The following is a 16,206-nucleotide window of genomic DNA, read 5'->3' on the forward strand; positions in this document are numbered from 1 at the left end:
TGTGGCCCAAGGGCCAACTGCAGCCCAATAGTTTGCTAACCCCAGAAATTGTCAGAAATCATTGAAAGTTTTTTCAATCATTTGAAGTTTCTTCATTTTTATTATTTAAAAAAAAAATCAGGACAAATATCTGTCAACAGGCCAGAGACATTTCTCTTTTTTTCCCCATGATTTCCAAAAGACAATAAATCTCTTATTTAAAAAAATACGGAAAAGGGACTGCTCTGGTACTTTCACTAATATTCCCTAGATAAGAAAACTGTCCATATCAATTCAGGTTAGCTGACTGGTGCAGTAGATAGAACACTTTACCTAGAGTTAGGAAGACCTGACTTTAAATCTATTCTCAGGCACTTAAAAACTGTCTGACCCTGGGCAAATCACTTAACCTCAATGTTCTCAACTGTAAAATGGGGATAGTAATAGCACTTACCTCCCAGGGTTATTGCAGTTATCAAATGAGATATTATTTGTAAAGCTATGTAATTGCTCTTGTTGTTATCATTAGGCTGGCATTTTCACTGCAGTCTCCAGTTTTTGATCATTGTCTAGAGTACAGGTATCAAACTCACTGCAAGCTGCCTGCAAAACTTAAGCTAATGTGATTATTGTTGAGTAATTTTTCAGTCATGGCTTACCCTTTGTGACTCCTTTTGGGGTTTTCTTGGCAAAGATAAAGGAGTAGTTTGCCATTTCTTTCTCTACCCCATTCTTTACATTTACATTTACCATTCTTTACAGATGAGGAAACTGTAAGAGGAAAGGGTTAAGTAACTTAACCAGAGTCACACAACTAGTCAAGTGTCTGAGACTGGATTTGAGTCAGGACTCCTGAATCTAGACCTGCCACCATATCCACTATGTATAATCTAACTTCCCCAAACTGGAGCTGAGCCAGATTAGAATGTAATTGGGAAATATTTAATAAAATAAATTTAAAAAACAGAATATAACACAGATAATGATCATTTGTGGTTTTCTAAGTCTTTATGCAGCCTAAAGAGAACCCTTTCTGTTTGAGTTTGACACCATCGGTCTCTATGGCATTGAGAGAATGAATAACTTGCCCAGTATCCCACAACCACTATATGTCAGAGGTGGGGCTTGAACTCAGATCTCCCTGGTTTTTTGAGGCATATCCCTATCCACTGTGACACACTGCCTCTCATAATCAATACTATACCTATACTTTTCAGTGCGTATTTATATAAAAATTAGTCTCCTAGAGATTGAGAGCTTGTTATTTTCATGATTTATAGACATGGAGTGACTTATGTAAGAGATTGGGTTAAATACCTGGAATGAGTCAATACTGATGAGAGTAAGGTTCAAGGGATGCCCATCACCTGCCCTCCAATCTTCCCTTCTACTGTAATAGATGTCTTTCATGCCTCTTCGTGTGAAATAATTGACCCCATTTTTGACTAGGTTAAAGAAGCCATTTCATTTCTTACCTAGCCTTAATCACTGAAAGGGCATTGCCTCAGACAAACTGAGATCTGGGAAAGACCTTAGCTTAAAAAGGCTGAGGTTTCAGGGGTGGCTAGGTGTACAGTGAATAGAGCACTGGCCTTGGAGTCAGGAGGACCTGAGTTCAAATGTGGCCTCAGACACTTAATACTTATTATCTGTGTGACCTTGGGCAAATCAACCCCAATTGCCCTACCTTCCCCCCTCCAAAAAGCAAAAAAAGGGCTGAGGTTTCCCACTGTATCAGGGGCCATCTCCAGTCCTCCTGATCTATATCTTCCCACCGGACCCAGATGGCTCCAGAGTAGGAAGTGAGGCTGGTGACCTTGCACAGACTTCCCTCAAATCCAATTCATTTGCAAGCCATGGCATCACCTTCCTGAAGTCATGATTCTCTTTGAGAACAAAGAGCAAACAATAACATGAGTAGGAGTCACCCATACTGTTTTGGCAACAATACTTAGAGTCATATGACTTTTTGTTTGGCCCACTGAGGCACATTATAGAGACTTTTTAAATTTAGTTGGGTGTTTCAAAATTAAGGCAGTATTAAGCAGAGTGGAAGGTAGAGAATGAGGAAAACAATTCTAATTCACTTTGTCTTACTAATTATTGTTCACAATAATTCTTCGAGTTGGCCATAGCCAAATGGCTGAAACAGTATTGTTTTCCTTCTTGTATTTTAGCAATGTTGCATTCACTGATGTGAATTCTATACCACGCTACTTGGCTAGAGTTGCAACTTCAGCTGGGTTATATGGCTGTAACCTGATGGAGCACACTGAAGTAAGTCATCAACAATCCTTTCTAATTTTTTATTGTCTTGTATTTCCACTTATTTGAGAATTTCATTATTTCTGCCCTTGCTGGATGTAGCATTTTTATAATTAGGATCTTAACACCTAGAATGCTGAATTTGTGACTGTTTTCTTGTTTCCTCCTCTTCTCCCCACTACTCCCCATATTGTTCTATTTATACTTGGATTTTCTCTTGTTTCCCTATTATTTCCTACCTTCAAAAAAGTACATTTTGTTGATGCCTTTTGTTTTTGCATTGTAGTCATTTTCCCCTCTCTGTTACAGATTTAATCTTTCTTTGTTATTTGGGAAAAAAAAAAAAGCACAAGCATCTAATACAAAGACCTGGTCTGAGAATATTTACAGTATTTTGTTCTAATGGTAAAGAGGTCAAGAAAAGTATGGAAGAACTATGGGGAATAGCATAGGGTAAAAGTCTTGTTTTGCTTCAGTGAAGATCCAATTTAGAGTAGATAAAAATTTTGTAGTGGACCCTGTCAACATGGTTGCTTGATATTTAATACTCTAAAAAATTTCTAAGTAGAAAATTAGGTTAAAAGTAAGGGTAATACTCTGTACCACAAAAAAACATTTGTTATAAATTCAGCATAAAATACTTCTAAAATACTACATATATATTCAGAAAACCATTGACTCATGCTGCAGTTTCTGGAATTATTGATAAGAGATTTTATGGCTTGGATTTAATGGTTCCTGCATCATTTCTCTCCCCATTTTTGCATTCCATATTTATCATTGTCAGCTTTAGGGTCAGATCATTTTAAAGTCCTTTACATTTTCCATATCTACAATATAAAAATTCTGTTAAATTTGTGTAAGTAGAACTATTTTGCAGTGATAACTTTATCTAAATAAATATCTAAGATATTTATGCTATTTGGAAGCAAGGAGAGGGAGTCTTTTCATGATCTTTCTTATAAAAGTAATCTGATATTTAGTAAGCAACACTAGTGTGATTTCCCTAGATAAAGAACATACAGCTAACAAAATTTTGACTATCCTATCGCCTTTGTTAAGTACACTTTCTTTGCGATGTTTTAAACAAGTTCTAAGTGTTGAAAGTGAGTCAGTCTCATCTCTTTTTTTTCTTCCATCAGATTGACCATTGGTTGGAATTCAGTGCTACCAAATTATCTTCTTGTACACTGTTTACTACATCAATCAGTGAGCTCAATCACTGTCTGTCCCTGAGGACATACTTGGTTGGAAACTCATTGAGCTTAGCAGATCTGTGTGTTTGGGCCACACTAAAAGGTATCTCTGGTCTTTTTAAAAGGACTTTAAATTTGTAGTTACTGTATGCAATTAGTTAATCATTTCTTCCCAGATTTTTACTTCCATTATTACAGATAAATTTAAGGTAGGATAATTTTGGGTCCTGTATATAATTTCCATATTTTAGATAACATTTAATAAAATAAATTTAAAAAACAGAATATAACACAGATAATGATCATTTGTGGTTTTCTAAGTCTTTATGCAGCCTAAAGAGAACCCTTTCTGTTTGAGTTTGACACCATTGGTCTCTACCCTAACATGTTTTTGTAGACTAGATTGCTTTGAAATGAAGACTGCATTGATATGTCATGAAAATATTTTGCTATTTTCCACATTAACATTCCAAGTTTTTCTAGGCTTGCTGCATCTGGAGCAATAATTTCATCAGATAAAGTTTTATTTGATAAATTGAATTAAATTACAGAGTGACTTTATTATGTAGCATTATATTATTAAGAAAGTACATGCAATCCTCAGTTTATGAATGCTTGACTTTTACACACAAGCACATTCACACATACACATGAGAGGCCCCCACAATGCCACACCGAAACAGTACTCCAATCAGAACACTCTTAGACACTCTTAAAACTGTGGGGCTGTGTGTGTTTTACATATAAATAAGTCCTCCAATGGGGTACTCACTTTTCCAGCTGTCTTTATCTAGATACTCCCCCTGCTTTTCTTACCCTTGGGGTAAATTTTCTCTATTCCCCACTTTCAAATCAACAAATAGAAGAAAAACAAAGTGGTGAATAGCAAACTCTGGTTGATGTTAATAGTTCAGTCTCCGAGATTCAGACTAGTCTTTAAGTTCTTAATGTTCTAGGCTATTTAGACATGCAGTGAAATCTCCAGATTCTTTTGGTCTGCCATGGAATGAATACATAGGAAGAAGGGAATGAGCCAGTAGATAAATGAAAAGTATGAGTAAGAGGAAAGTGGCTTGAAGGTGAACCTAGACTCTTCTGGTAGAATACTGACTCTTACAAAGTCCTGCCAAGAAGTAAAGCCTTTGAACATGGGCTCAAGGACAAGCCTAGGAATGAGTGAAGAGACTGACCTGTAAGGTTGGTCAAGTGAATTTTTTTAGCCAGAGCAACTCCTAGACGACTCTCTCTTTAGACATGGAAGGTGGACAATCTGCATAGAGAGAGGCTCACACTGGCAGCATCACAGACACTTAAAGTTTTAAAGAACAGATTTGCCTTTTACCAAATATACCTTAGTGTGGCTAGGAGTATATCCAGAATGGCTTTGGGCATGGCATAGAAACAGTTGGCTAGTGTTATTTATATCTGAGAAAATGGTTTGGAATTATTAGTAAGTTGTTTAGAAAGACATTAAAGAACAAGTATATTTAATTAAATCTTTTGTTATTTAATTTTGATATCAGTACTGATGAAATTTCATAGTCTTAAAAATTATAATCAATTGAGCCAGGCGGCAAGTTTTCATTAAGTGCCTACTCTGTGCCAGTCGCTAGGGATATAAATACAAAGAATGAAGTAAACTGCTTGCAAAGACATTAGAGTCTGATGGAGGTAATAAGCAGAAGCTACCACCTTATCCTATTCTCAGAACTGTTCTGATTGGAGTGTTGATTTGGTGTGGCATGGTGGGGTTCTCATGGAATGGGAAAAAGTTAAATTGGGCTAAATAAATGTTGCTGGACTCATACATAATTTTCCAGAGTCATGCATATTTTATAGAGATAGCAAAAGTGCCACAATGGCTTAAATAATCTACAGTTTACAGTCCATTAGAGAAGTATTGTTTTTATTGATTTAGCTGCCTTAAATTGAGTCATTTTAGGAACTCGGCTTTTGAAATTGCAAAGTTAGTGAATTGTTTGTTTAAAATGTGTTTGTCAACAGGAAATAATAAATGGCAGGAGCAATTGAAAGAAAATGTGGCTCCACTTCATGTAAAGCGCTGGTTTGGCTTTCTTGAAGCCCAGCGTGCATTTCAGTTGGTTGGTACCAAATGGAATATTGCTGCCCCCAAAACCAAAATGGTAAGCAGAATTATAGCTATTGGTACTGCTTAAGGAAAAAACATTGTGAAGAAGATTCAAATGATGTTAAGCAGAATTACTTTGTATTTGTTGCATATTTCCTTTACCTGGAGGATTTTATACCTCTCAGACTTTGGCAATTTTATTAGTTGAGTGGACAAAACAGCTAACCCTAGAAGTCTGCATTTGTTTTTAAGGCAACAGAAAAGAAACTGGACGTTGGAAAATTTGTTGAGCTGCCAGGTGCAGAGATGGGTAAGGTTGTGGTCAGATTCCCTCCTGAAGCCAGTGGGTAAGATAATGTCTTTAAGAACCATTTATATGATTGAAATCAAATAAGTCTAGTACAACTTTAAAAAAAAATTCTGTTATAGTTCAGTGTATGTAAAACTGAATCTTTTGCTAAATTAAGATATCCTAGAAGCATTATTAGATGAGTTCATTTTTTAAATTTATGTCATTTTTATTTGGTTAAAGAAAAAAAGGGGGAACATTCAAATAGTTCTTAAAAATATATTGGAATGCTTATAGAAATGGAAAACTGTATCTATCTTCATTTTGAGCTTTGATTGCAAAACTATTCTGTATGATAAAGGTTTTATCCCTTTGATCATTTTTCTCTTCCCTATTCATTCCCATTTGCTGCCACCAAACTTTCATTTATAGGATAATGGTGTTAATAATGTTCATCTACACTCAGATGCAGCCACAGTATCAGAATGAATGAGAGACATCATAAAGCCTAGGACAAGGGTGGGGAATCTGTAGTCTCAAGGCTGCTTGTGGTCTGCTGGGTCCTTGGGTGCAGACTTGACTGAGTCCCAATTTTTACAGAACAAATCTTTTATTAAGGGCATTTGTTCTGTGGGGTTTGGATTCAAAGGGCCACTCTTGAGTACTCTAGCCTCGAGGCCTCAGGTTCCATACCCCTGGACTAGGATTATAATGTCAATTTGTAACAAAAATTTCCAATAGGAAAAATCTTTTGTCATTTGTGGTTCTCTTCTTGTTTGTTCTGTGTTTCCTAGTGGTCAGCTTCTAAGAGGTAAAAGCAAATTAAATGATGCTTTTTGCTTCCCTGTACAAGACAGGAGGATAAGCAGCAAAATAGGCAGCCTATGGCAGTACTATCAAGAAGTTATATTTATATCTAACATTAGGTAGATTTGAGAGTTTTTTTTAATTAATTTGTTTTTTAATTTTTTAATTTACTTTTAGTTTACAACATTCAGTTCCACAGTCCCTTGAGTTTCAAATTTTCTCCCCCTTCCTCTCCCCCCCCCCATCATGGCAGCATGCACTCGAATATAGGATCTACAGATATGTTCACATTAATCATTAGGTTGTAAAAAAGGATTATAACCAATGGAATGATCAATGGGAAAGAGGAAACAAAACAAGAAAAAGAAACAGAGCTAGTTTGTTTCAGTTTGTATTCAGACTCTGCGTCTCTTTCTCTGGATGTGGGTATCTCTTTCGATCATGAGTCTTTTGGAGTTGTCTTATAACCTTACATTGCTGAGAGGAGCCCAGTCTATTGAAGTTACTCGTCACACATTGTGTCTGTGATTGTGTACAGATTTCTTCTGGTTCTATTCTTCTCACTCAGTATCAGTTTATATAAGTCTCTCCAGGTTATTATGAAGTCCGTATGCTCCTCATTTCTTATAGCACAGTAGTATTCCATTACATTCGTATACCACAACTTGTTCAGCCATTCCCCAATTGTGGGCATCCTCTTAATTTTCAATTCTTTGCCACCAAAAAAAGAGCAGTAAGAGTTTTGATATATTAGCAGTGTGCCTCCAACTTTTTAAAAAAGTCACTTTTGGGCAAGTAGATGGTGCAGTGAATAGAGAGCACGGGCCCTGGAGTCAGGAGTACCTGAGTTCAAATGTGGCCTCAGACACTTAACACAAAACTAGCCATGTGACCTTGGGCAAGTCACTTAACCCCAATTGCCCTGCCTTCCCCCCTCCAAAAAAGACCCCAAAAAGTCATTTTTTTGCATTGGTTAAATCACATTGAGTGTATAATGTTCATTTAGGTATTGCCTCTTAAGTTTGTACATATGGAATTAACACTTGCATATATTTAATTTACTAATGTAATCTTTTAATCTTATGTGTCAGTATTTTATGTACATATACATACATATATAAATGTGTGTGTATATAAATATATATAATATAGACTTTTATTAGAATTGTCATAATATAAATAGACCATCCTTTGGAAAGTTTTTAAAGTTATGTTAATGAAATTTCTTTGTGAAACATTTCTATTTTAGTTACTTGCATATTGGACATGCAAAAGCTGCTCTTCTGAACCAGCACTACCAGGTTAACTTTAAAGGTAAACTCATCATGAGATTTGATGACACAAATCCAGAAAAAGAGAAGGAAGATTTTGAAAAGGTAAATTAAGAGTGTAGTGATAACTTACTGAATGATCTGTTAGATAAGTTCATTAAAATTAAAGATAACCCAGTGCTTCAGTCATGGATTTTAACTATAAGTGAAGCCTATTGTTTTATCTTTTTATTTCTCACACATTTCTTAAGTCCAGATTGAAGATATAATGAAGTTCAGTACACATCACTTCTTTTTTCCATTTCTCTTCAAGACTTCTATGTTTTATGCTAAGTATGATGAGATAGAATTTTACAGTCCTTTTTATGTAATACACTTTTTTGCTTTCAATGGAAAATTGCCTTGAAGGAACAACAAAACCTTAAAAACCTAGGTGAAAAGATATGAAAGTTTCCTAATATCTCTATGTCATCTTCATTCGGAAGTATCATGTGATCACAGAGGAGAGGGATGAACTCATCTCTCTCAGGTTGATACTCAGTATTGTTAAGAGTAATTAGTAATCTCTATCATGGAGTCATATCTTTGTCAAAAAGGAATGGGTGCAGTAATGCAATGAAAGTCCCTCATCTTTTTTTTTTTCTGACAATCTTTATTCTTTTCTTTTTTTCTCACTCATTGAAGATTAAGAGAATGACATTTATTTCATAACTTAACTTTCTGCCAAATCATCCGGGAACTAAGTTCAAATCTTGTCTTTGGATTTACCTATGTGACTCATGCAGAAATAAATCTACCCTTGGCTTCAATTTTCTCATCACCAAATTGATGATGGAATTAGATTAAACAACCTTTTTAGTCCCTTCTAGTTTAATAATCTTGAAATAATACATAGTGCTGCCTACTAAATTATTCAGGCTGTATAAAAGGGCCAAATACATTGTATCCTTTATGGTTTCTGTTCTCCTCTTGTATACTTTGTATTTGTGAAAAAGTTTTATCAGTGCTTGACAAATTAAGGGAAGTTCAGTTTGTAAAAGGGGTAGTAACCATGTGTGACTGTTTACTGGACTAATAAAACTGAAATTTGTATTTCATATTTCAGGTTATCTTGGAGGATATTGCTATGCTGCATATCAAGCCAGATCAATTTACTTATACGTCTGATCATTTTGAAACAATAATGAAATATGCAGAGAAACTTATTCATGAAGGAAAAGCTTATGTAGATGATACCCCTGCAGAAGAAATGAAAGCAGAACGTGAACAGAAGAAAAATTCTAAACATAGGAATAACTGTAAGGTGCATTTGGTCCTTTATACATTGAACTTACTTTATGTTAGTGAAATCTACCAGTCTACTTTTTTACTAAAAAAAATAGTAATGCTACCTTGAATGTATTCAATTTATTCAAATTTATTACTTTCCTCTTCACACCAGAATAATTGAAAAATGTTTCCTGCATGTATGATCCTGAGGAAGTCCCTTAACTTTCTTGGGCCTCAGTTTCTTTTGGACTAAACTGGCTTCTGAGTTCTCTCTCAGCTCTGTCCACATTGGCTTCTGATGCTAAAAAGAAAAAAAATCTGCCTTAGTACCAGAGATTGAAACTAAACTGTTTCATATTGATGTAGTAGTATATATAAGATTTATGGACTCTTTTTTTTTTTGTTAAAACACACACACACACACATACACATACACACACACAAAATACTGTGAGATAAGGTAGTAACTGTAGTAAATCTTTATTCTTTAGCCACTGAGAAGAATCTACAGATGTGGGAAGAAATGAAAAAAGGAACCCCATTTGGTCAGACCTGCTGTTTAAGAGCAAAAATTGCCATGGATAGTAATAATGGGTGCATGAGGGACCCAACTCTTTACCGTTGCAAAATACAACCACACCCACGAACTGGAAATAGATACAAGTAAGTTCATCTTTTTCATGCTCAACATTTCCTTATGCCTTTTTCTCTTAACTATTAAGTACCACCCAGATACCTGTAACAAGTTCTTTTTATATATCCTTGAGTATGTATTTTGTAGTGAAGCACATGCAAATTTCTCTGTTTAATATTGAGAAAGATTAAGGAACCTTCAGTGAAAACCTTGATTTTTTTCTGATTTTTAGTTTGAGTTACAAAAATAAAATTGAGGAATAGAAGATAAATAATATACAGACTGATTAATTCTGTTTTCCTTATGTTAACTGTCTTAAGTCTGGAAGAGTAACTAGTAAGGTGCTTATTATGGATCCGTTGGTTTTGTAAATTGTAAAAAGTTGAATTGAAATGAAACTGGAATGAATTTGATTTTTCAGAAATCTAGAAAGGAGTTAACTTAAATTTTCCCCTCTCCCTCATTTTCATTTAAGGCTTACCAAATCTACTACTATCCTAGTATAGGTCCTTGTAACCTCTTGCCTGAACTATTGTAAAAGCAATATTTTTTTTTTTTTGCCTTTTTGGAGGGCAATTGGGGTCAAGTAACTTGCCCAAGGTTACGTGGGTATTTTTTTTGTATGGGTATTAAGCGTCTGAGGCCAGAACCAAACTCGGGTCCTCTTGATTCCGGGGCTGGCGCTTTACTCACTGCCCCATCTAGCCGCCCCAGCAATATATTACTTGAGTGAGCGAGTTTATTATAGTTTGTATTATGGAAGAATAATGGGCAAATGTCCATTTTATAGCCAGTGATTTTTGGGTTGAGTTGTTTGCTTTATTAATTTTAGTTTTGTAGAATTGCATTTGAAAATCATAAAACTGTGTTCTTAGCCTATTTTGATTATTTTCTAAGCTTCAAAAAATCTTCCTTGCATGTTTTCTCTAATATTCTGTGGTTGGTTACTATAATAACAATCTTTTAATTTTAAGAGTCCAGATTAAAGCCATTAGGGAAAGTGTTTTGTTTTAATGAAAGTTTTCAAAAGGAATATTTTTTTTAAAGGATTTAATTATTAATTTTATCAGGGCAGCTAGGTGGTGCAGTGAATTAGAGCACCAGCCCTGGAGTCAGGAGGACCTGAGTTCAAATCTGGCCTCAGACACTTAACACTTACTAACTGTGTGACCTTTGGCAAGTCACTTAACCCCAATTGCCTTGCCTTCCCCTTTCCAAAAAGCAAAATAAAAAATATTAGTTTTATCTGTTATTTTTAAAAAACATTTTATATGTTGGGATGAAACATATTAACATTCTCTGCCTAGCTAATGAAATCATTTATGTATTTAATCCTAACAAAGATGAATCGCTTAGAATAACAGTACTAGAGAACGTTAGTGACAATTTCCTAAAATTATTATAACATGACCTGCTAGTTATTGCTTATTTCAATCCTATATATCACATCAAGGAATAAAAGTACTAGCCAATTGTTATAGACTTTACTAAGTGAGACATCAGTGAGAAATAAACCCAAAGTTCATTTTACTGCTGAATATTGATAATGAGTTGAATTTGTACGCTCAGAAGTAGATCAGTTTGAGCAAGTTTGGCTTGGGTTCCTGGGAAATCAAATTATGTTTGTTTTTATTATTTATATTTGTTTTTGGGAAGAATGCTTATCTAATATTATTATTGTTCCATCTAGAATAGTAAGGATGTTTTTTGTTGTTTAAAAAAATTTCTTTCTTTTTCCCTAGCATTTATCCTACATATGATTTTGCCTGCCCCATAGTTGATAGCATCGAAGGTGTTACACATGCTTTGAGGACAACAGAATACCATGACAGAGATGATCAATATTATTGGATTATTGAAGCATTGGGCATAAGAAGACCATATATTTGGGAATATAGTCGTCTAAATTTAAACAACACTGTGTTGTCTAAAAGAAAACTCACATGGTTTGTCAATGAAGGACTAGTTGATGGATGGTATGTTTTATGTTATCTGGAATTGATAGAAAGCATGTGAATGGGTACTATTGACCAATCATACATGTATGGTTTCTATGGTAAAGAAACCTATATCTTTTTGAAAAGATAATTTCTATTGTTTTATTTTACACCACATATTTCCACTCCCTCCAAGAAAACCATTTCTTTTGACAGAGAAACAGAAAAAAAGAAGAAAGGGGGGGAGGTTTTTTTTTTTTAATAGGAAAGGTTGGCATTTGTTAGCAAATAAAAATGAAAATGATTATAAAAAGTATAGACAAGTCACTTAATCTTTCTGAGTCACACTTTTCTCATCTATAAAATGAGAGAGAATAACATTCTGCTTCATAGGGTTGTTGTGAGTGAGATACTTTTTCCTTATGAAAATATATAAATTGCTGCAATTATTAAGGATATAATAGAATTGTCTTAAATTCGATCTCTTTGAAATGGATTGCCATGTATTATGTTATGGTCTTGGTTTATTCTTGGTGTGTTGTTAATATAGCTAGTATATCCTAAAGTAAGTAGGATAGGCCTAAGTACTCAAATATTTGTTCTGTGAAGTACTTATCCATATATGTTGATGAAACTGCTGCTAATGTCCTGTGGAACATATTTGAAGACAAATCCTATTAGGTACCATCCCAATCCCCCATCCAAGATGGCTTACTTATTGAAATCCAAAAGGACCTCTTGTTCTCAAATTTATCAATATTGGAACAAGTCTTGAGTGTTTAATCATTATAATAATGATTATTCTATATTAAGGTATAATCTGACCAATCAATGCTATTCATTCTAGAAGTGATGATAATGCAGCTAGTTTGAGGAATTGAGTCTATATGTAGGCATTGAGGTATAGTAGAAGGAATACTGGATTGAGAGTTGGAACACCTGGATTCTAATTCCTCTTAATTGTATCGCCATTAGCAATCAACCTTTCTTGATTTTTTGATGTTTTCCTCATCTCTAATAAGAAGGAGTTGATCTAAATAATCTCAGAGGCCCTTTTTAACTCTAACATTTCATGATTCTGCTACTTTGGCCTCATTAGTACTATTCCCCACTCTAGTAAGGTAACCACCTCAGCATCAAAATATAGTGCATATTATTTAAAAATTTACTGCATTTCTATGTATGTTCTAACTCTTCATATAACAGAAGCTCCTGAACCACTAATACCTAACTCATCTTTCAGGGATGACCCAAGGTTTCCCACAGTTCGTGGTGTACTAAGAAGAGGAATGACAGTTGAGGGACTCAAACAATTTATTGCTGCCCAAGTGAGTTGCATTAATTTCTTTTGAGATGAAGTAGGGCTATTAACCTGCAAATGTGCTTTATTGATAGGTGTTTATTTTTCTGTCTTTTCTTTTTTCCATATAATGCAAAGTCGGGATTAAAACATGAAAAATAATGGGTTAGGGTTTTAATAGCTTATTTTCCGCTTAGATATTTAAAAACATTTCCAGGCTGCTAAAATGTTCTAATTTTTTTCTCTAGGGCTCTTCACGGTCAGTTGTTAACATGGAATGGGATAAAATTTGGTCATTTAACAAAAAGGTACATGTTAGTTTCACTTCTTGTTTTTTACTTCTTTGTACCTTATTCTTGAATATTGTAATACAAATCTGAAATTCACTGGAGTGCCTGTATAAAGAAGAAATCATAGAAGTTGATTGCATCATTTTGCATACCTTCAGGAAAATGGAATGTTTCCCTTTTTCTAACTTACTAGCACTAACCATATTAACTTGCCAAAAACAGTATAGCAAGGTGTTTTTAACAGTTTTGTGGAGAGGTAATTGTTCTTGCTGTGATTCTTATGAACATTCTGCATTTCATTTTTCTGCTTTCAAGCTGCGAGCTATCTGTAAGAAGGTATTACTTAATGTTTTTGTTTGCCTTAGCACATAGCTTTCAGCACCATGAACATGTAATCTGAGATGCCATTATGCTGCTTTTCACATTCAAAGAAAGGAAAACAGTTGCATTGTGTATATCCAGTGAAAATGCATTATTGCTTTTTTTTTTTTATTTTGTCCTCTGGTGTTCTTAGTTTCAAAGGGAAGATCTAATAATTACATTACTATTTTTCCCTTCCATGGTGAGAGGACAGGATTTTTCAATCTGCACATTTCATTAAAATTCATTGAGTTTGATAGATCTTTAATTTTATTTTCTGTGCCTTATTGTATTGTACTCATTTTGATGTTGCTTAACTGTCAAACAAGGAATACTACATCTTGACATGATTCATTATTAATTGGCAGCAGATTGCTTGGACACTATAATAAGGCAAATCTTTTTTAGAGTGCTAACTTTTAAGCTATGGTTTCTGTTGATTGTGTGTGTTTTGTGAACTTTTTTTTTGGATTGCTGCTTGATTTTGCTGATGCCTTGCCCCGTTTGAGAAGTAGTAGCTTGTCTGGCATGTGTTGTATTTTTTTCCTTTTGTATTTGGTCAGTAGAGCGCATCAAGGAATTATCAATTGGTTTTTTCTGTTGCTGCAGTTATGAATAGTAGAATAAAAAATTTAAGACCAAAGTTAATGTTACCATATTTTTATTAAAAATTAATAGTTACTTGGACCCAATAATCCCCAAGCACCATCCTTAAATCTTTATCATGATATCAAATTTATAATGGTGGTGAGGCCAAAATCATTCTGAGCATCCTTGTGTGCAAGGCAACAGCTTTATACTGCCCTCATTGGTGTCTTCTTTCCCTGCATCTTCTTAAGATGAAACTCACTGAAACTTCCTTCCATAGTCTTTGTATTCATAGATCATGTTAGAATTTATAACTAAAGAGCTAAACAGCAACATCCTTCCTCTCAAACTAAACGTAATGAAGGAGCAGAAGGCTAAATTTAACCATAGGGGATTAAAGCAAATACATGGGTCACAATTCACCTGGTAGCTTCCCTAATGATTTAGGGTAAAACTAAACCATTAAGTTACAGACATGTTTAGAAAGAAATAACTAAAACCATAGAGTAACAAAAAGAATGATTGCAGTAGTATTCACAGTAAAGTGAAAATAACATCTTTGTTTCATAAATCTGAATTTTCATTCTCATTAAACTATTATAGCAACAATATTAGTAACCATTTAGTAATGTTAACTGACATGTGTCACTGAAATTTACAAAGTACTTTATGTATGTTATCTCCTTTGACAACCTTGTGAGATAATATACTACAGGTATTAATATTCCCAATTTACAGATGAAAAATCATAAGTTTCATAGAAGTTAAATGATTTGCCCATGATCACACCAGGTTTCTTAACTCCATATCCAGTACTGTACTTCCTTTTCTCTACTGGTATGCTGTACTGTTTCCTAGTCATGTAGAGTAGTTTGAGAAAACATTTCAGATACGGATCTGTTGTTTCATTATTTTGAAAAGGTTTTAAATAATTTAACATTGAATTTTGAGTTATTTCAAAACAGCTTTGAAATAAGTCTAAAATATAATTAGCTCCATCAAGACTTTATCATAAATTCCTAAAGTTCCATATATAGTTTCTAAAAATATATTAAAATATAACAACTTTCCTCTTATCACATATTAAGTACTTAATAAATGTGTGGCCTAGAGACAGATTATTGTCTTTTACATTATTATTGATATATTGCCTAAAGTTTAATTAGTATGATATAATCTAATTGTCTTTTTTACTTTAGTGCCCTCCCCCCCTTTTTTTTTTAAACAGTCAGGGTATACTTTCTCTTCTTTATTGAAGGGTATAAGTCATCAAATGTAAAGAGAGGTGATGCGGTTCATTTCTACCATGGAGTTGTGAGCCAGAGTGAAGCTATAGACTTTTTCCAGCTTCAGATCCATACCTTTCCATCATGTCTTCATTATTTTCTTATAAATTTCTAAAATGTTAGAGTCGCTTGTATTCAAAAGGAAATTAAAATGTACCTGTGAAAATTAAAAAATGGATACATTTTTTAATTATCCACTATTTTGGGTACCTAAATATACTTCCCATACAATTGAATCTGTATTAATGTTAGTAGTTATAAATATACTCTACCATAATACTTGTTCTAACATCATTACATGTATATAACATTATTTCAAACTAACTGACTCCATGAAGTTTCATCTAATGTGTTTTTGAGGAGTCAGGTAACTCTAAGCAGGATATGTTTATATCCTGTAGTTGTTTTCCCTCCTGTGTTTTTTGTATTCTTCAATACTGTTGTGTTTTTCCTGGACAATTTTAAACTGAACTGTGAAATTTTAAAAAATACCATCCCCCAAATGTAGAAAACCCATGATTTAAAGATGGAGTAGCTAGTGTGACTACTAAAAGTCACTACAATTTATTGGTTTTTAGTGTTGTATTACGCGATTGCCTTATTATAGTGACCTAATGCTATTCTGCTTTTAAATATATTGCCTAAT

At 34.1% G+C, this 16,206-nt stretch overlaps 1 protein-coding gene across 2 annotated transcripts in view; it reads left to right on the forward strand.

The window, feature by feature from the left end:
• EPRS1 (glutamyl-prolyl-tRNA synthetase 1) overlaps positions 1 to 16,206 on the forward strand; it is an 87,715-nt gene that overhangs the window by 11,661 nt on the left and 59,848 nt on the right. Inside the window, exons 3-12 of one of the 2 annotated variants that reach the window (XM_069066005.1) lie at positions 2,157 to 2,256; positions 3,387 to 3,543; positions 5,445 to 5,584; positions 5,764 to 5,876; positions 7,875 to 8,001; positions 9,002 to 9,194; positions 9,657 to 9,828; positions 11,542 to 11,775; positions 12,980 to 13,064; positions 13,285 to 13,344. In XM_069066005.1, coding sequence (XP_068922106.1) covers positions 2,157 to 2,256; positions 3,387 to 3,543; positions 5,445 to 5,584; positions 5,764 to 5,876; positions 7,875 to 8,001; positions 9,002 to 9,194; positions 9,657 to 9,828; positions 11,542 to 11,775; positions 12,980 to 13,064; positions 13,285 to 13,344 — 1,381 coding nt within the window. The remainder of the gene's footprint in view (positions 1 to 2,156; positions 2,257 to 3,386; positions 3,544 to 5,444; positions 5,585 to 5,763; positions 5,877 to 7,874; positions 8,002 to 9,001; positions 9,195 to 9,656; positions 9,829 to 11,541; positions 11,776 to 12,979; positions 13,065 to 13,284; positions 13,345 to 16,206) is intronic. The other variant, XM_069066006.1, reaches the window with a different exon arrangement.

Source organism: Petaurus breviceps, unplaced genomic scaffold (genome assembly GCF_028583685.1).
Source record: "Petaurus breviceps papuanus isolate PSGF00001 unplaced genomic scaffold, PetGlider_PUasm1.0 90702, whole genome shotgun sequence".
Lineage (NCBI taxonomy): Eukaryota > Metazoa > Chordata > Mammalia > Diprotodontia > Petauridae > Petaurus > Petaurus breviceps.